The sequence below is a fragment of the Episyrphus balteatus genome, chromosome 2 (genome assembly GCF_945859705.1).
Source record: "Episyrphus balteatus chromosome 2, idEpiBalt1.1, whole genome shotgun sequence".
Lineage (NCBI taxonomy): Eukaryota > Metazoa > Arthropoda > Insecta > Diptera > Syrphidae > Episyrphus > Episyrphus balteatus.
In genome coordinates, this window is record NC_079135.1 from 65,571,011 (window position 1) to 65,593,204 (window position 22,194).

General features: G+C 31.2%; 1 protein-coding gene across 2 annotated transcripts in view; it reads right to left on the bottom strand.

Annotated features, from left to right (window-relative positions):
• Positions 1-1,512: 1,512 nt before the first annotated feature.
• Positions 1,513-22,194, bottom strand: part of LOC129908678 (sodium/potassium/calcium exchanger 3) — a 41,953-nt gene continuing 21,271 nt past the window's right edge. The window contains exons 2-8 of one of the 2 annotated variants that reach the window (XM_055985348.1): positions 9,217-9,390; positions 8,974-9,161; positions 8,714-8,900; positions 8,527-8,607; positions 2,293-2,670; positions 2,125-2,226; positions 1,513-2,063 (exon numbers count right to left, since the gene is read on the bottom strand). In XM_055985348.1, coding sequence (XP_055841323.1) covers positions 1,726-2,063; positions 2,125-2,226; positions 2,293-2,670; positions 8,527-8,607; positions 8,714-8,900; positions 8,974-9,161; positions 9,217-9,390 — 1,448 coding nt within the window. In that variant the 3' untranslated portion in view covers positions 1,513-1,725. The remainder of the gene's footprint in view (positions 2,064-2,124; positions 2,227-2,292; positions 2,671-8,526; positions 8,608-8,713; positions 8,901-8,973; positions 9,162-9,216; positions 9,391-22,194) is intronic. The other variant, XM_055985349.1, reaches the window with a different exon arrangement.

A 22,194-nucleotide genomic window follows, 5' to 3' on the forward strand; every position in this document is an offset into this window, starting at 1 on the left:
AATTTTGTATTAATTTATTTTTAATAAGTTGACCAAAGTTTTAGTTTCCTATGTTTAGGTATATACTTTGGACTACACGAACAAGTACGTGTCAGCCAGTCGGGCATTTTACTTTAAATTAAATTCTGTTTATAAAACAAATTTATTTTTCAGGTTTTTTCGATGATTTATTGAGTGATTTTATTTCATTTATCCTTTTGCGAAACAAAACATGAAATTATGCTCCGGAGCTGATCTATGTACATTAGGGTGTCCGTTATTTCCCAAAGTGATGTTTTCGGGGGAGACACCCCCCAGATCGAAAGTTTAGGACCTAAATGTGGGGAATTTAGCAAAACAAAATTTTTTGGAGGTCATTAACCCGTGCCTCTAGGTTCATACTTAACCCTTCCAAATTTGTATGGGAAATTTTTAACTCATACATAAATGAGGCACGGGTTAGTGACCTGCAAAAAATTTTTTTTGCTAAATTCCCCTTATTTAGGTCCTAAACTTTCGATCTGGGGGGTGTCTCCTCCGAAAACATCACTTTGGGAAATAACGGACACCCTTATGTACATATACATATGCATATATTTGTGAACTGTGATTAAAAGTAAAAAAAGCAAATTAAAATTTGTCTCTCTGTCTCTCTGTTTTTTTGTTTTCATTTTTATTTTTAAATTAAAAATTACAAATCTTAAAACTAGTATATCTTGCTCGCCATGGTTATTGGTTTTCTATTTCGGTAGCAACCAAATAAACAAAAGAAAAATATATTATTGTGTTTTATTTATTAAAATTTAAGTGATTTAATGCATTTCATAGGTATACATACACACTACCTAATATACTTAAACAGAGAAAAACAGATGATCTTATACCAAGTAAAAAAAAAACAAATTTGCCTAAAATGTTTCGATGCAGAAGTTTATTATATATGCGAAGCATATTTAAATGCAATAACTTTATTGGCTTGATGTTTTCAATTTATAGAATTCGGAAATATCCTTACTGCTGTGATGTTCATCAGTTTTTGCAGAAGAAAATTATTGAATACTCACTGACGATTTATTTGCTACCGACCATTTAAAAAAATCAGTATCAAGACTCATTGTACAAATTCGTTTTCTAAGCATTATGTTACATCCTTTTGTATCTGGAGTTGGTTGAAAAAGATCAAAAGAAACTTTAAAAAATTACATTTATTGGGGGACACAAATTTGAAAAAAAAAAAATAATAACTTCCGTATCTTATTTTATTTTGTTTGCTGGACTTCATTGAAAAGCTTTGCGCATCAAAACATTTTTAGTTAGATAAATATTATATTGCCTTGGGTAATGAAACTAAATGTAAACTCGAAATTGCTGTTTTTTTTTCTTTTTTTTTAATTTTCTGATTCACAAATATACTTTGTCTGACAAATATTTACATTTTACAATCTTGATTTTACTGCCTTATCGATTTTATGTATTGTTCTATTCTATTATGTAGTTAACGTTGTAATTGGTTTACATTGATATACAAAAAAATCAATAATTACAACTACATTTATTATAAACAAACCAACAACAACAAAAACTAAATTAAAAGAAAGTAAAAATAAAAAGTAAGAATGTAGAAGGGATAAGGCTTACATTGAGAACTACACTTAAAAAAAAATAAACATTTTATCTCAATACCCGACGAAATGAACAACCGAAAATATTGTTCTAAATTGCTTATGAAATGAACGCCAAAAAGTTCTATGTTCGTCCACAAGTTGGCAGATTCACTCGGAAGAAAACATTTAATTCTATTAATGAGGCAAATACTAAAAACACCAAATACATGACCAGGCATGCGATTCCCACTTTCTTGTCCAGTTTGAATTTGTTACACGAAAATGTTATGTACAACAAGAATAATGTTGATAACAGTGTTATTGCTGAATATTCCAATCCTGCCGAATTAATACCGACAAAGTTTTGGCCGGGTTGTATTGGGAAAAAGACAGCTTTGATGAGCCATGGAACGCCAAGGCAAAGTAGAATGTCAAAAGTATTTGATCCAATTGAATTACAAATGCCCATTGAACCGTGTCCTGGAAATATAAATGTTATTTACTAATTATTGACTTTTTACAACAACAAACACAAACTCACCTCGTTTGGCAACAATTACACTTGAAACTGCTTCTGGAACACTAGTACCAGCTGCCAAGAATGTTATACCCATAACAGAGTCTGGAATCTTCAGTGTATCACCTTTAAAAAAAAAATTTAAAAACATCAGATTGGTTCAAAAAGAAAATAAAAATTCTTAATTTATACCAATAATTGTAATCATCCAGGCCACCACATATGACAGTGATCCAATCCAAACAATACACATCATGAAAGTAACTGGGAAAATTTTGCTATTTTTGGCACGCTTGCAATCAGGAATAGCAATATAGAATAGAAGATGAATTGGCCAAATAATGAGCCAAGTGAACTGTGCGAAGCAACTCTTCCCCTTGGGCCAATGAATCAGTGAATAGCGTTCTTCAACTTCTTCTTCTTGTGATGATTCAACTTCGGATACCTCAACTGCCGCCATTTGGTGTGATGTTGGACCCGAAGGTGGTTGAAGCTTCGGAGGGTCGTTGTTCACGCCACCGTTAAGCTGTATAGTTGACATGTTGTGGCAAATACGGTTCTCAACAATTTCTTTGTGAGAAAATTAAAATAATTATAGTAGTTTTAACTTTTTGTTGTAATCTCCAATTAAATATATCATGGGTAAATGTTTAAACAAAATACTAAATATTGGAAGCATCAGTCAGAATACATCTTATTTAAAAATAAAATGTGTGAGTATGTTTTTCCTTTATACGAGATAAATTGCTATTTTAGTGTTAAACTTCTAAGGGCTTATTTCAACAAGTTTCAAATAAGTTACTTTATATTTGTCTCTCAACAAACTATACATATGAGTTTCACATTATATGAATATGCAGTTTTATTATGAGGTGTTCGGAATAATTAATCAAGTCCATTTGACCCATTGTCAATAGCCCCGTTTCATATATTTTATTGGGGACTGCTTTTTTGATAGGTATTCACATATCTTTAAATAAATAAAAGAAATTATGTGTAGGTACAGAATTATATTCAATTCCGTCAAATTTAAAAGATTGTACGGGGTCTGAAAATTAAAAGTTAAACAAACTGTTGATGCGCTTATAAATACTTTGTCCTCGAATGGAAATTGGTTGTTGTTTAAAATATCACTTATGGCGTTTTCGATTGGCAGTCCGGAAGCGTCCGGAATCATTCTGAAAGCGTTTTATTCGTACAAAACTGACAGTTTTGTGTGAATAAAATTTTTTCAGAATGATTCCGGACGCTTCCGGACTGCCAATCGAAAACGCCATTAATTTCTATTTCAATTTCTATTTCAATATTTCAATTTCTAAAATATCACTCAATTTTTAAATGTACTGCCGAGATTTTTTTTTACATATTTTTGAAGCACAATTATTATCTACATACCTAATTATATTTTGTAAGTGAATACAAATGTGCAAATGTGTGGTTAAAATTTTGTTACGGTTATATTATTGACCAATTTCAAAACAAGTTTTATCTCAAAATATGTTTAATGAATGTTAGAATGTGCAAATTTTCCGAAACTTGGTACTATTATTTAGAGACTTGGCATCGGTTTATTTGCCAATTGGTAGAGGTATTGCCAATTTAAGGAGTCACAAAAAATGTTCTGATAAAAAAAAACTTGTTTTGTTTGTCAATAATATGGGCGTTAGAATTTCGACTCATAGCTTTAATTTTTCGTAGCTTTAATTTTTCCGAAGTTCTAGCCATATTTTTTACTCCTTCAACTTTAAAAGAGCTTGAAATAATTCTTAATGAATAAACTAATTTTGAATGTTTTTCGAGATACTAAATGGAACTAGAATTAAAAAAAGGTTTGATTTTGAAAAAGTAAATGAAAACTGAATTGAAAGATGTATTAAAACTTATTTTTTTATTTTAATAATTAATAGAGTGATAAAAAAGAGGTTTGAATATTAATTTAAAACACCTTAGGTCCTGATTTTTTTTTAATGTGTAATAAAGAAAACGTACCTACTTTGCAAATATAAAGTAGTGTAATGTATGTATGTGTATATTGTATTTGATGAGTGACCTTTCAAAAACGGATATAATGTTAATATTTCAAAAAGTTTATTTTATTATATATGTATTTATATTTACTCTCCTATACAGGGATAAGCCTTGAAGTGGTGGCTGGTGGAGAAGTTCATCGCGACCACCAGGGGCGAACGCAGAAAAAAATTTCGAGGGGGGGTTTCAAAAAATTAACTTACTATTTTTTTTATTATTAATCAGCCCTTTTGAGCAAGTTTCACCGGAAGGAAATTAGCACTTTCCGCTAAACTGTTTTTTTTTTTTACCAAAATTTAAGTGAGCTGGGGGCTGGTCCCAATCCCGCAAGTGTGAATTTTTTTGCGTAAGTTTTTCTGTGCATTGTTCGCAAGGCAATTAACACTTTTTTTTCGTATACACATAGAAACTCACTTTTGCGGAATGAGCCCCTGCTTATCTCATTAACTGAAAAAAGTTCAAAATACGAAATTCGGGACGCGAACAACTCGTCGTCTGCAACTCACAAAACCTAGAAAAAAAGTGAAATTTAATTTTTCCGGGTGGAATCTTGCTGACGTGAAACTCACAAATAGCGCTGAATATGTTGTTGTTCAAAGATTATAATGAAATTGACGGTATAAAATAGCAGCCAAACTGCAAGTATGGAAACATACGAAACTTAAGCTGAATATGTTTTTGGGGAACATATCGTCACTTGAAATGCAAAGTGACTGTTTCCAACTTAATTCGGAACTAGTGCGAGCGGGGCCTTAAGATAGTGGGTGGTTGACATGGGACTCACTACCAGAACGACTCAACGAACAAACCAATCTATGTCAATTTTTTAACTGTATAAATGGTTCAAAAATGGAACATAGACTGACCTACGAAAATACTCTTCCTTCATAATCGTCTCGGTTTTTATGTTTTGCGATAATATGTGTGTACTTCCAATTTTAATTCCATCTTATTAGCAATATCCATAACTGCAGCAAATGTATGCTTTTGGAAATGCCCCAAATGTGGCATAAGAGGCATTTTCAAATGCCCCATACGGAAATTCTCCGCGTGGGGCAATTGAAATGTGACCCGCAGTATAACATTAAGACTGTTAAGGATGGTGGGGCTAGTATTCTTGTTTGTGGTATGTGGCATGGTGTGGGGCCACTTCATCGGATTGAGGGTATTATGGACCACCTTAAATACAAGGAAATCCTAAGGGACACAATTCTACCGTTTACTGAGAAGGAAATGCCTTTAAAGTGGACATTTCAACAGGATAACGTTCCAAAACATAAGACTAAGTCTGTGAAACGATGGCTATGCGTCCAAAAAGTCGGTGTTATGGAATTGCCAGGCCAGTTCCCAGATCTGAATCCTATTGAGGGCTTGTAGCGTGACGTGGGAAAAGCGATTAATAGATCTGATACCTAAAATTTGGACAAGCTTTGGCAGGAATTTCGACTAGTACCAACTCAGTACCTGTTGAACGATTTTGGAGTCTTGTTTCGTATATTAACCGCCAGTTTTACGCTGTGATTAACAATAAGGGTTACCCAACCAAATACTAGTTATTTTCTTTTAATTGTGTTAAAATTTTTGTTAATTTTTGTTTGTTTTTAGGAAGTGTGCTATTTATTTTGTCCTAAAAAACTTGAACTGTATTAATGATTTTGTTGTTATTTTTTGTTTAAGAATTCAATGTACTTAATTTCTTTTCAAAGAAATCAAATATATCTGTGTTCGTACTTCCTCATTAATAAAACAACTCTTTGAAGTTAAAAAAGTGCGAAAAACTTTCATTTTATAAATTTTAGGGTATTAATTTTAAATAGCATTGTTCAGTCACATATTCTTGTAGTGTTAAATGACATTATTATCAAATAAAGCCGACTTTATTACTCATTGCAGTGGTAGAAATAGAACTCAGATCGACTTATCAACTGAGTTGATGTATTTCTGAATCAAAGTAAAATTCTTGTTTTTAGGCTATGAGTGCATTTTAAGTTTAATTTTTCTCATTTAAGAATAAAGTAAGTTTATTTATTTTATCTTAATCTAGTTATTCCATTTAATTAAGTTACTTGACACAAAAATATAGACAACTGTTTAATAAAATAAGACATGGGGAATAATGGGCGGGGCATGATGGCCATGGGTCCCCATTGAGGCTGAAACTCCAAACTTCAAATCTGCCTCAAAGAAAGAAAAAAGCTCTTCGCAAAAATAAAAAAGAAGAAAATAGAATTTTCGGAAAGCGAAGAAGATGAAAAATTTCTTTATTGTGGACCTTTGTAGTGATGTGACCACCCCTCCCATAGTAAAAAATGATCGTATTTAACTCTTCTACAAAATACAGTTATCAAATCTCGGCGCCCAAGATATAGTACCCTCCCCCATTTTTCCTTCACTTGTTTTGTTACAATCTTTTTTAAAAATTATTTTTCTTTTATCAATTTAAGAAGAATTGAGCAATATAAAAGCACGGTTTTTATAGTAAATTTGATGAGGAATACTATAAAAATAATTTTAACCGTTATAAAAAACAGTAAAACATAGTTTTAAATCTTTTTTCCCAGCATTTACCAGTAATTTCGACTTCTAACGCCTGGGAATCAATCAAAAATATTTTTTTTTTTTTAAGAAAAGTTGAGGGAAGTAGATCTATTGATACTCAATACTTTTTACTCAAACAGCTTTTCGATTAAAAAATTATTTAAGCTTTAAAAAAATTAAAAACTAAAAGAGCTTATTTTTTTAATAAAGGGGTGCGCGCAACCCCTAAACATCATCGAAAAATTCTGAAAAAATTAGGGTAGCATTATTTTGTGTCGAGAAAACAAGTTATCGGTAGAACAAATCAAAATAATGAAAAATAATTTTTTTTTGGTCCACCCTAATGTATATACATATGAAATTCCTTATTAACGTTTTCGAATTGCATTAACTCGTGTACGAACTCGTGTCATGTGTAAAGCCTGGTACGCAGATCGCGATAATAGACGATCTTAAATGCATACCATACAAATTATTATCGAATTTTATCTCGGCTAAAAATTAGCTCGATCTGCGTACCAGGCTTAAGTAAAGTTACCTACACTTTACACATGACACGAGTTCATACACGAGAACTGCAACTCGAGTTAGGTTTATTCGATTTCTTTCATACCAAACTTTGCTAACGGTATTCAGTGTTCATGTTCAGTCGAGTTAGCTGTAGTCGAATCAATTGTATTCTAGTTAGGTTTGTGGTGAGAAGAGAACTCAGTTTTTTTTTTGTTCGACGTTTTACAACTCGAGTTGAATTTTTTAACTCGAGTTTACTCGGGTTAGTAACTCGAGTTGACACATCACTAGACATTCACATTTGTATTCCGAATCAAGAGAAGGATGGGTGTCATGCAGAGCCTACGGAAAGTGGGTCCATTGCTCTTTGCCGGCGAGGAGGATGGAGATGATGAATCGATTCACATTTGCAGACGTTTCAGTAACATCATTAACCCAATATCCACCGTTTTTTACCTGTGCTCATTATGCCTACGGTGACCATTTAAGAAACCAGGGACGGATAAGTGTCCCGTAAACTCCAAATATTCTAGCACTGGTAAGAATTTCGTGGTTTAAGGTGCGTAATGTGCAACGAAAAGCTACATTTTGGTTTACGATTTCGTTGTGCTGGTTTTATATGAAAATTTTCGTTTCGCCTCCAGCTTGTATTTGTCAGATTGAAATGCTATACCAGGAAAAGTTTTTTTTTAATAATGGAAAACATATGGAAGAGTAAAAAAAAAAACACAGCTAAATTTCACTTTAAAATATTGATTTTTTTTTTTTTGGAAAATCATTATTTTCAAAACGATCTAACAAATTTTGTATCCGTCCCGGGTTTCGCTTCTAGAAATATGGTCGCCGTAATTATTTACCATGCTAGGGGCAAAATGGTTTTTAAACCATTTTTTTTTTTATTTGAATACAAATTGAAGAATTTTTAAATTTATTTATTTTATATCTACTTAATTTATGTAGTAAATGTTCATTTAATGAATTAAATTGTAAAACATAATTAACATGTTTTTGGTATGTTTTTTGTTGATTTATCCTTAAGGGGCCCATTATGCCCCGCTTTCCTCTACTGAAAGCGAATTCACTGCTAGGAACTTCTTAAGGACACTTTAAACGTCACAAAGAAACATGATGGCGAAGCGATGAAGTCAAAGCTTAACGAGAATGAGAATCAAAACTTTATGTTTAGATTTTTACAGATTGACTCAAATCTAATTGAGTGTGTAAGAACCGCGTTAGGCCCGACACCAAATTTTGGGTAAAGAGTTGAATAATATAATCAACTTTAATAACAAGATAATAAGGTATATCCGTTTTTCAAAAGCTACTCGAAATATGTATTAAATGTTTAACCTGGATCCTTTTCATTGCTTGTTTTTGTCTGTATGCTGCTGTTTGAAGATCTACTGCGTGTTCTTGCATGTTCGACACCACCTGCATACATAGAATTTCTAGTGTTAAATGTATATGTTTGTAGGAGTGTGTATAATACAAAAAAGAATAAATTATTAAAAAAAAAAAACAACATAAATTTACAAACCTTTGGCGCACTTTTGAAAAGTTTTATCAAAATACATAACAGCCAGATATACTGCATATAAAGAAACCAATATTAGAGCTTCATACCATTCAACTCTTTCATCGTGCATCACACAAATAAGAATTGCCACTGTTATTCCATACGCAATACTATCTCTTGTTAATGGCCACCAATCCAATGGTATCGTCTATAAAAGAATATTATTTGAACCTTTGATACGTACGTAAAATTGAAATTTTGATAATTTTCAACAAGCCTACCATTCCAGCTCCTATGCCGCAACACGCTGCTACAGCTAGTATATTAAACACAGCCGAACCAACAATGGTTCCAACTCCAATATCACCTTCTGTGATAAATGTTCCTATCACGTTCACAAACAGTTCTGGGGCGGATGTTGCAGCTGCCATAAATGTTGCTCCCGCAACATCATTTGACATATTAAGCGCTACAGAAAAAAAATTATATTAATCTCTGGTTTTATTCGAACAAATTGAACAAACCTGCGCAGATTTTTTCGACTGCAGGTACGAAATATTCGTCACATACTACAGCTAATGCTAGAAATAAATATAAGCTGGCTATCACATGAAGTACTACAGCACCGGACTGTCTTTGCGCCTCTGTAAACAAATCTCTGGGAAAATCATCTATGGCGGGTTGTGTACAATTTATTTCTGGAATTCAAAACAAATTACAATAATTTTTTTTAATTAATTATCGATTTTTTTAATTTATAGAACATAATAAATGGATAGAATTGGTTTCAAGATGTTTTTGACAGTATGTACTCCTAAGGTACCATAAAAAGAAGATTCTCGTTTTCAAAAAAAAAAAAAATCATTATTTTTTAATAATGCTCTTCAATAAGTAGTTATTAATGCAAAAAGTGAATTTTATTTGTAAAGTAGTGTTGTATTGAATAGGAATATCTGTTTTACTCTTTACCGATATTTACTGGCCGTTGCCCTAAAAACAAAAAATGAAATATTTGTGAATTTTTAGTGATAGTTACATATATTTTTTATATAAAACAATTAAAAACTAGAATAATTCTTTTTTCAAATTTTCAAAAATCACTGACGAAAATTGATTTTTTATACGCTTTCATTTATTCCAATAACATGATTTAACTTCTTTCTTAGTCGTCTGGTTCGTTCTTATGCACTTTTTGTTGTCTCATGCTGCTTTTAAATTAAACTTTGTTGATCCTCCTGAATGTTTTTTAGTCTAAGAGCCCTTAGTAAGTGGAGGTATTTATTACCAAAATGTTGTACGCAGTTTTATAACTTCATGGGTTCTGATATCCAATTCAAAAGACAGGCAGTTTAAATTCGCGGCTTTATTTAGTTTTCGGGCGGAAAAAAATTATAACATCAATTTGAATATGAGTCAGGATTCATAAAGCTATAAAACTGCGTACTAACATTTTGAAAATACCTCCACTCCCAAAATTTGCTGTATGCTCTCGGTCCAAAAGCAAGAAATAAATAATTTATTTGCAGTACAAAACAAAGTACATATGCTTTAAAAATCTGAAAATTTCGGAAAAAAGTATTAAATTTTATTTGTATTCTCTGTAAGTAATTGCCTTTTCACGAATAATGATAGCATTTCCAACAAAATTATTCTAATTTCTAATTTTATTTTTTTTACAGAAAATGAGTTAAAAACGCAGAAAAAGGAGAGATCAATTTAAAAATTAATAAGATAAATTTTAATTCGTATGTATCTTCAAAAATGCCCTACTTTCAAAATGCCATCCCTTCAAAAATCCCCTACTTTTAAATGTGTTCTACCTTCTACTCATGAATGTATTTAACGTTAAAAAATGCTCTAGCTTACCAAATTCAATCCTAAGTATGTAGGTCTTGTTCTTTATGTGACAGTTTACACAGAAGAAAAAGTAGAGAATAAGAGTTTATGTTCAACAGAAAATATTTAAGTTTCGTTTCAGCAAATGGCCCCAAGTACAAATTTAGTTTTTAAAATTGAATGCTCTTATTTGTTTTTTGACAAAAACAGAAAACCGGATCCAAAAATATCTTGTGATTTTCGAGAAATTAACAAAAACCAAAACTACTTTTGATTTCGTATAATTATTATACTCACTTAAATGTCTTGAAATATTTATTTGGTTCAGTCGGACATAATATCATGTGAACTACTAATGTTTTTGTTTTATGAAATTAAGTAATTGATAAAAGCCTTAACTACAATGACCTAAAAAGTGAAAAAGTGGGAAATTTACAGAAGTAAAAATTATTTATTTCTCTCTTGTTTTTGGAAAAAACTACAAAAATTGTTTTTAAACCAAAAAATAAGCTTTCTGCATCATTACTTTTAATTTTGTGGTCGGAAAAACTGTCAAAAAATGAGTTTGAAAATTTTCACTTTTCGACTTTTTGCTAAAAGTGGCCTCTTTTTTGCAACCTAACTGCGCTAGCGAAAAAATATTCTTCTATACGTATGCAAAAAGTGGTCAATCTAGTTAAGGCTTAACTTTAACAAGCGGACTTTTTGGAAGGGACACATTATTTTCAAAAGGGACTGGGGGACCCCCCCCAGACATACTTGAAGAGTCCCGAAATAGCGATTTTCATACAAAAGTCGGAATGTTATTTTTTGCTTGATTTATAGCCGTCTGGTGGTAACTCTTTAAAAATTACCACTACCTCTTAATGGAAAATAAATAAGGTATTTTTCCTGATTTTCTTATATATCATACTTGTGGTTATACCTCCGACATCAAAAACTGATTTTTTTTATCTTTTTCGGGAACGTCAGGCAAGGGTAATGCCGCGAATAAAATGTCTGGGACCGAACTTTGTGCAATCAAGTTATCGCCCTCTATCGGCTCTATGGAATATAAGTGGTTATATACTCGACACAAAAATCGGAAAAAATGCATTTTTCAACTCCCCATAAACCATTGAATGCCGTGAAATAAACCTGCCAGACTTTCGAATTCTTTATCAGAACTCTATAACCTACACATATTATATGACCCATTTTCTGTTATACCTCCACTCCAAAATCTGCTGTGGGCTCTTGGTCTATTAGGCTAGGATCATAGCCGTAGCAAAATTAACAAAATTTTTTTAGGAATCACAATACTTTGTATCAACTATATGTAACTGCAGTCGATTCTTAATCCCGCAAAGCAAATGGTCATTAGAACTGTGTCGAAGCGAAAAACTTGCCAATATCCTTTTTAAGGATTCGTAGTTAAAAGTTTACAATAGCTCTGCTTACCGCAAACGAATTAAAAAATCCCCGAATATTCAGCGGCATGTCTAGTTTAAATTGGTAAAAAGGGCGAATAAGTTGGTTGATATAAATTGCGAGCGTTAGCGAGGAAGAACATTTTTGTGAAGAAACAAATTTGAACCATTCTTTGGCTTTATACAAAAAATTATTTCTCACAATTTTATATATAAAGCATTGAAAAATGGACAGAAAAATGATAGGTACATTTTATCTATTGAGTTCTAAATTAAATTGGCCATACTTAAAAACAAAAATTTTTAATAATCCAAGTTGTTTGGCATGAGCTAATTATACTTCACTTTGAAATTTAACAATATAACTGAAATTGTTTAATTTTATAATTTGAAACAAAAAAATAACGAAATGTTGTACATACAATTTTAAAGTTCAAGTGACCTCAACTCCAAATTTATAAAGCGTTTCGCCCACTTAAAATAAAAATAATTTTAATAATTTTTTATTAGGCGTGTTTTTTCTACAACTCAGTAGCTATGTACTCATTTTTTTATTTTATTTGAAAAAACAATAAAAACAAATACTTATAGTCCGGTCAATTTAGACATTCGAGGTTACATTAATTCCCAGCAAGCTGAAAATTGGTAGGATTGTTGAAAACACCATCATAAATTAAATCTAAAAAGTCCTCATCGATCCGAGGCCTGGAAAAAAATTTACGGGGGGTCAAAGGTCACAAAAACTGGTTTTTCAAGATTTTCAGCAAAACGGTAAGTCTTATCAAAAAATTTTCAATGCAAGAATTGTAGACCAGATTATTATATATAAAAAGTGTCATGACACTTTTTTTCCTAAGACCCACCGTTTCTTAGGTATAACGATTCAAAAAGTTGAAGTTGAGTTGTAATCGTCATAATCAGGCCTACTCTGAAAAAAAAACTCCTAACTGAAAAGTTCCTGAAATTTCATTATTTTTTGAGCTTGAATTTCGTTCTTTAATGGTTAAGAATATGGGGAAAGCAAAAAAAAAATGGAAATTTTCGCCAATTTTCCGATTGGGGCCCTTCTCCCGAAACCATTTTCCTAGGAATTTTTGTTTAGATTATGTCTGAATATATACAGGGTGTGCAATAGGGAATGGACAACCCTAAAACGGCTGATAGCTACATTTATGACTGTTCTAAAAACAGACAGAAAAAAGTTCTATCGCAACCAGTTCATAAAATATTGGCTTTTTTTCGTTCAGTGTATTTTAAATTTTATTATCTTATGTTTTCGTTCACTACAACCACGAAAGAATGAATTTTATTTATTTCTTTTTTTTATCATTTTCTACAATAATTGTATGAGTACATAAACGCTTTAAAAACTGCACAGCTATTGCACATTTTTGTAAAAAAAAAATTGAAATCTGTTTTTTGATGCAAAATGTAAAAAAGTATTTTATGAAAAATTTTAAAGACCTGTGGTATAAAATAAATCTATAGAAACCTAAGTGGCCAACTTTCTTAAAAATATTCTCGTTTAAGGGGAATATTTTTAAGAAAGTTGGCCACTTAGGTTTCTATAGATTTAAAAAAGCCAATATTTTATGAACTGGTTGCGATAGAACTTTTTTCTGTCTGTTTTTAGAACAGTCATAAGTGTAGCTATCAGCCGTTTTAGGGTTGTCCATTCCCTATTGCACACCCTGTATATATTCAGACATAATCTAAACAAAAATTCCTAGGAAAATGGTTTCGGGAGAAGGGCCCCAATCGGAAAAATGGCGAAAATTTCCATTTTTTTTTTGCTTTCCCCATATTCTTAACCATTAAAGAACGAAATTCAAGCTAAAAAAATAATGAAATTTCAGGAACTTTTCAGTTAGGAGTTTTTTTTCAGAGTAGGCCTGATTATGACGATTACAACTCAACTTCAACTTTTTGAATCGTTATACCTAAGAAACGGTGGGTCTTAGGAAAAAAAGTGTCATGACACTTTTTATATATAATAATCTGGTCTACAATTCTTGCATTGAAAATTTTTTGATAAGACTTACCGTTTTGCTGAAAATCTTGAAAAACCAGTTTTTGTGACCTTTGACCCCCCGTAAATTTTTTTCCAGGCCTCGGATCGATGAGGACTTTTTAGATTTAATTTATGATGGTGTTTTCAACAATCCTACCAATTTTCAGCTTGCTGGGAATTAATGTAACCTGACCCCCTTATTTTAGTCTAATTTGACCGGGCTATTACTTGTGTAATTTTTATTATTGTTTTGCGAATAAAATGAAAAATGAGTAGCTACTCAGTATAAGAAAAAACACTATTATTTTTGTTATTTTTCTTTGTTATTAAATGTTGTACATTGGTACTACACTCTTTAAATAAATGGATACATTTATTTTCGCTTATATACTGGATTTAAGCTTAACATAGAACAAAAGTGGGTAACAAGCAACTGAAGATATCTCGGACAGTAGAAAAGATGTCGGAAAGATTTAAATAGATTTAACGGTAATATTTCAAAAACGAGATGTGATCGAATATGTCTGTCTTAGGATTCGAGTTCGGCACACCGAAACCCTTTGAAAAAGTATAGTTTAGTCTCGGCACCAAAAACCTTGCATAAATACTTGTGGTATTTAAAGGGTTCTTTAAAGAGCATTTTAAGATGTTAACATGGTGCTTAAGGAAATGGTCAAAGAGGCAAAAACTTGTTTTTGAAAAACCCCTTACCAAACGTAACCCCATAACCCCCCTAGGCAAAGGGTCGTAAATAAGATTTTCTTAAAAAGTTTTAGGCCCATTTGCTCATACTAGTCATAAATTCTCATCTTAGCTAGGTCGAACATAACTCTTGTGTTTTACTTAGTTTATTCTAAGTTGCTAAAAAATATTTATGTTTAACCTAGCAATGATTTACTTTCATGATATAAATCGCTGAGAACTTCAAATTCAAAAAGCGATTTTCATACAAAAGTCGGAATGTTATTTTTTGCTTGATTTATAGCCGTCTGGTGGTAACTCTTTAAAAATTACCACTACCTCTTAATGTAAAATAAATAAGGTATTTTTCCTGATTTTCTTATATATCATACTTGTGGTTATACCTCCGACATCAAAAACTGATTTTTTTTATCTTTTTCGGGAACGTCAGGCAAGGGTAATGCCGCGAATAAAACGTCTGGGACCGAACTTTGTGCAATCAAGTTATCGCCCTCTATCGGCTCTATGGAATATAAGTGGTTATATACTCGACACAAAAATCGGAAAAAATGCATTTTTCAACTCCCCATAAACCATTGAATGCCGTGAAATAAACCTGCCAGACTTTCGAATTCTTTATCAGAACTCTATAACCTACACATATTATATGACCCATTTTCTGTTATACCTCCACTCCAAAATCTGCTGTGGGCTCTTGGTCTATTAGGCTAGGATCATAGCCGTAGCAAAATTAACAAAATTTTTTTAGGAATCACAATACTTTGTATCAACTATATGTAACTGCAGTCGATTCTTAATCCCGCAAAGCAAATGGTCATTAGAACTGTGTCGAAGCGAAAAACTTGCCAATATCCTTTTTAAGGATGCGTAGTTAAAAGTTTACAATAGCTCTGCTTACCGCAAACGAATTAAAAAATCCCCGAATATTCAGCGGCATGTCTAGTTTAAATTGGTAAAAAGGGCGAATAAGTTGGTTGATATAAATTGCGAGCGTTAGCGAGGAAGAACATTTTTGTGAAGAAACAAATTTGAACCATTCTTTGGCTTTATACAAAAAATTATTTCTCACAATTTTATATATAAAGCATTGAAAAATGGACAGAAAAATGATAGGTACATTTTATCTATTGAGTTCTAAATTAAATTGGCCATACTTAAAAACAAAAATTTTTAATAATCCAAGTTGTTTGGCATGAGCTAATTATACTTCACTTTGAAATTTAACAATATAACTGAAATTGTTTAATTTTATAATTTGAAACAAAAAAATAACGAAATGTTGTACATACAATTTTAAAGTTCAAGTGACCTCAACTCCAAATTTATAAAGCGTTTCGCCCACTTAAAATAAAAATAATTTTAATAATTTTTTATTAGGCGTGTTTTTTCTACAACTCAGTAGCTATGTACTCATTTTTACTTGCTCAATAGGGCAAGTATTGGTTTCGTGTAAAAAAAAAAATTCGAGGTTTTAATCAAAACTAACATTACGATGATGGAGAAGTCCGAAAAAGTGGTTTTCGTCATGACGTCCGTCGGTCTGTGCGTCGGTGCGTCGGTGCGTCGTCAAAAAAAGCTGTACATGAAGCTGCAGCCTAAACGGGTTGAGGGATTTTCTTGAAATTTGGTACAGATGATTTTTTTTGTAATTTCCAAGGTTGGTTTTTTTTTGTTTTTTAATATCTCGCTTTAAACGTATACCTCCCATACAAAGTTTTGGAGTTATTGCAACTTTCTCGAAAACGGCTCTAACGATTTTGATTAAATTTAACATACGTAATGCTGTTTGCAGTTCTAACATAACTGCGTTTTTAGTTTTTCTCAAAAAATGCGGATAGTGAAAATATGACATTAACTCTTTTTTAAATCGCGGATGTCGGCTCTTCCCGTACATCTTAATGGAGTTATTGCAATTTTCTCGTAAATGACTCTAACGATTTCGATTAAATTTTACACAAGTAATGTTATACGTAAATCTAACGTAACTGCATTTTTAGTTTTTCTCAAAAAATACGGATAATGGAAATATGACTTTACATTTTTTTAATCTTTGATGTCGGCTCTTCCCGTACACCGTTAATGAGTTATTACAATTTTCTAGACTAAATTTGACATACATAATGCTTTAAGTGATTTTAATATATGTAGCTAATTGCGTTTTTTGTTTTTGTCAAAAAAACACGAGTAACAAAAATATGGCGTAAGAAAAACTAAAAAAAAAATAATTTCGTATTTTTGCATTTCTTATGAAATTCCTTAAAAAAATCAAATTTTAACTAATTCAAAATATTTTTTTTTTAAATCTTTGACATAAAAGCTACTTTTATCATAAGAGCAAGTACGTGCGGCCCCAGTCGTGCATTTTATTTTATTTTATTTGAAAAAACAATAAAAACAAATACTTATAGTCCGGTCAATTTAGACATTCGAGGTTACATTAATTCCCAGCAAGCTGAAAATTGGTAGGATTGTTGAAAACACCATCATAAATTAAATCTAAAAAGTCCTCATCGATCCGAGGCCTGGAAAAAAATTTACGGGGGGTCAAAGGTCACAAAAACTGGTTTTTCAAGATTTTCAGCAAAACGGTAAGTCTTATCAAAAAATTTTCAATGCAAGAATTGTAGACCAGATTATTATATATAAAAAGTGTCATGACACTTTTTTTCCTAAGACCCACCGTTTCTTAGGTATAACGATTCAAAAAGTTGAAGTTGAGTTGTAATCGTCATAATCAGGCCTACTCTGAAAAAAAACTCCTAACTGAAAAGTTCCTGAAATTTCATTATTTTTTGAGCTTGAATTTCGTTCTTTAATGGTTAAGAATATGGGGAAAGCAAAAAAAAAATGGAAATTTTCGCCAATTTTCCGATTGGGGCCCTTCTCCCGAAACCATTTTCCTAGGAATTTTTGTTTAGATTATGTCTGAATATATACAGGGTGTGCAATAGGGAATGGACAACCCTAAAACGGCTGATAGCTACATTTATGACTGTTCTAAAAACAGACAGAAAAAAGTTCTATCGCAACCAGTTCATAAAATATTGGCTTTTTTTCGTTCAGTGTATTTTAAATTTTATTATCTTATGTTTTCGTTCACTACAACCACGAAAGAATAAATTTTATTTATTTCTTTTTTTTATCATTTTCTACAATAATTGTATGAGTACATAAACGCTTTAAAAACTGCACAGCTATTGCACATTTTTGTAAAAAAAAAAATTGAAATCTGTTTTTTGATGCAAAATGTAAAAAAGTATTTTATGAAAAATTTTAAACACCTGTGGTATAAAATAAATCTATAGAAACCTAAGTGGCCAACTTTCTTAAAAATATTCTCGTTTAAGGGGAATATTTTTAAGAAAGTTGGCCACTTAGGTTTCTATAGATTTAAAAAAGCCAATATTTTATGAACTGGTTGCGATAGAACTTTTTTCTGTCTGTTTTTAGAACAGTCATAAGTGTAGCTATCAGCCGTTTTAGGGTTGTCCATTCCCTATTGCACACCCTGTATATATTCAGACATAATCTAAACAAAAATTCCTAGGAAAATGGTTTCGGGAGAAGGGCCCCAATCGGAAAAATGGCGAAAATTTCCATTTTTTTTTTGCTTTCCCCATATTCTTAACCATTAAAGAACGAAATTCAAGCTAAAAAAATAATGAAATTTCAGGAACTTTTCAGTTAGGAGTTTTTTTTTCAGAGTAGGCCTGATTATGACGATTACAACTCAACTTCAACTTTTTGAATCGTTATACCTAAGAAACGGTGGGTCTTAGGAAAAAAAGTGTCATGACACTTTTTATATATAATAATCTGGTCTACAATTCTTGCATTGAAAATTTTTTGATAAGACTTACCGTTTTGCTGAAAATCTTGAAAAACCAGTTTTTGTGACCTTTGACCCCCCGTAAATTTTTTTCCAGGCCTCGGATCGATGAGGACTTTTTAGATTTAATTTATGATGGTGTTTTCAACAATCCTACCAATTTTCAGCTTGCTGGGAATTAATGTAACCTGACCCCCTTATTTTAGTCTAATTTGACCGGGCTATTACTTGTGTAATTTTTATTATTGTTTTGCGAAAAAAATGAAAAATGAGTAGCTACTCAGTATAAGAAAAAACACTATTATTTTTGTTATTTTTCTTTGTTATTAAATGTTGTACATTGGTACTACACTCTTTAAATAAATGGATACATTTATTTTCGCTTATATACTGGATTTAAGCTTAACATAGAACAAAAGTGGGTAACAAGCAACTGAAGATATCTCGGACAGTAGAAAAGATGTCGGAAAGATTTAAATAGATTTAACGGTAATATTTCAAAAACGAGATGTGATCGAATATGTCTGTCTTAGGATTCGAGTTCGGCACACCGAAACCCTTTGAAAAAGTATAGTTTAGTCTCGGCACCAAAAACCTTGCATAAATACTTGTGGTATTTAAAGGGTTCTTTAAAGAGCATTTTAAGATGTTAACATGGTGCTTAAGGAAATGGTCAAAGAGGCAAAAACTTGTTTTTGAAAAACCCCTTACCAAACGTAACCCCATAACCCCCCCTAGGCAAAGGGTCGTAAATAAGATTTTCTTAAAAAGTTTTAGGCCCATTTGCTCATACTAGTCATAAATTCTCATCTTAGCTAGGTCGAACATAACTCTTGTGTTTTACTTAGTTTATTCTAAGTTGCTAAAAAATATTTATGTTTAACCTAGCAATGATTTACTTTCATGATATAAATCGCTGAGAACTTCAAATTCAAAAGTCAAATCAATAGAAACGTCAAATAATTTAAATAGATTTTGAGCAATTTAGCAATTAGTATACAACAATATCGTTAAATTTTCAAGTTTGTGTCTTTATCTTGCGGAATAAAAGTGTAAAAAAGTATATTTGAGCCAAAAATAAGTGTTAATTGGTTAAACAAAAATTATTCGTGTGTGTGTGTAAATGTGCTGGTGTGTCAAAATTAGTCAATGAAATATGACAGCAAAAAAGTTAACCTCATACAAAAGTCTGTGGTGTAAATTGTACCATCTGTGGATGGTTTAAGTTAATAAATGTATAAGTTTATTTTTATTAAATTGATAATTCATGCCCTTTGTACTACCCACATCAATTTTTTAAGCGATATTCTTGATTTTTTAATAAAATAAAATAAAGAGGTAGAACATAACAGCTTATGTTCTACTATTTCTTCCCCCTAAGTTATGTTCAACTTAGTGAGATTTAGGACGAAGTTTGAATTTCGTGCAAACCGATATTTGGGAGATAGGGTTTTATGTTATACTTAAATCCTTAAGTATCGTATGAGCAAATGGGCCTGAATGTAAGTTTATTTTTATTAAATTGATAATAATTCATGTCCTTTGTACTACCGACATCAATTTTTGAGCGACATTCTTGCTTTTTTCATAAAATAAAAGTGCCTAGGTAGAACATAACAGCTTAAGTTCTACTATTTCTTCTTCCTAAGTTATGTTAAACTTAGAGGAATTTATGACACAGTTTGAAGTTCGTGCAAACCGTAATGTAGAACTTAAGGGTTTATGTTTCACATAAATATTTAAGACTCGTTTCAGCAAATGGGCCTTAAAGTTTATTTTTGAAAAATCAATTTTATTGAAAACGAAGTAATGATTTTTTTTCGAAACTTTTTTTTTTATTTGTCGATTAAAATTTTCTTTCGCAAGCACAACTTTTTTTGGAAAAGAATTTGAAATTGTTTATACATACATAACTTATGTTATATTCTATAATACATACATGATACTTAATATGTTATATGTATACAAAAATATTTTGTATCTATGTATGTATGAATTTAAGGGCAAGAACTGAGACCCAGTGCTGCATTTTTTCTATTGGCTTTCTAGTGGTGTTTTAATTTGCTAAGTTTTCGTAGTTTTATATAACGAAATTCATTTGGACTTTTTCTAATTCACCCTTGGATTAATCCACCAACGAAACTAAAAGAATATTATCCCAAAATAACACACGTACTATCTGTTTTTTTTATTGAAATTCAATAATTTTTTCAAATTATGAAGTGACCTGTAAAAAGTTTGGACTTAAATCTCTTGAAAACATGCACATCCCGAAAAACTTATGGGTAGGGTAGTACCCGAAAGGTGAAGCGTTCAGAATAATAATGGGTCAAGCCCATTTGAAATTTGTGCATTATTCTGAACTAGAAGCATTTTCTCTAAAAGAACTTCTGAAATAAATATTTCACAGATCAATAGCTCTATATCTTCAAAATTTCATTGTTTACTACATATAAGTATACAAGCTATACACATGCTTTTTATATGTACATATATAATTTTAATTATAGACTTTAGAAAACAAATCTAACCTAAAAATACTTTTTGAAAATATCAGTAGACAAAAAACCTACGTACACAAGAACATAAAAAATAATATAATTTCTCCAGCCCAAGGCTTTCAATAGTATAAAAAAATATTCATACATACATATGTGCTTATAAATATAAAAAAAAGTCTACTTGTTGGTTATGACAACAATAGAAAGCCGGTAATGCCATTTCAAGTTATTTGTTTAAATTGAAAGGTGCTCGCCTTATTCTCAATGCTGAATGTTGTCTCATCTTCCTTTTATCAATTTATTCAAAAAACAGCCAAGCTTGAATATCATTGGTTGAGCTATTATTTTGCATTCGAGGCGCAATGAATTTGCTTAGAGATGATTAAGTGGAAATCAAGAAATCAGTTCTGACGAAGATGCTTTTCTATTTTTGTTTCGGTGATGTCTTGCAGTCTTAGTGGGTAAGTTTGTTTTAATTTTAAAGTATGTAGGTTAGTTTATCTGTTTCATTCTTAGTTATTTTTACCAAAATTTAGTTAAAATATTACAAATACATATGTATTAGGGTGCTTCTTATATGGTCGAAAAAATCTTTTTTTCGATTTTTTAATGGGACACCCCTGCATTATGTTCTACCATATAAGCATAGTATATGGTATTTTTTTCCGATTTTAATATTAAAATTTAGGGGTCGCTACCATTCACTAAAGATTTAAGTAAAAAAACACAAGATCAATTTCAACAAAAAAATTTTTTGTTACAGTACAAAGTACGCTTAAGACCCGATTTTTCAATCTTCTAATAAACAGTCAGTTAACTGTCTGTCGAATAAAGATATTAGGCTCATAAACAATCAGATAAAATCATTGAATTTTTCAATTAAGAAAGATCACTCAGTTAGCTATTCTACACAATAACACAAAAAAAAAAAAATGTCAAATTCAAAAATATTCAAAATTAAACTTTATTTTTATTCCGCTGTATTTTTATCAAAATTTCTTTCAAAACAGTTAGAGATTTAATATAAAGTACTTAATTCTGGTTACAAATTTTAAAATTTTCTGATAAAAAAAAAAACAAAATTTGGTGTATTTTTCAAAACTTTGAATTGTGGTAGCGACCCCTAGAACGTGTTTTAACTGGACCAAATCTTACCCAATTTATATTTAAGGCAGAAAGAACAAAATGAAAGGGTGTCCCATTAAAATTTCGAA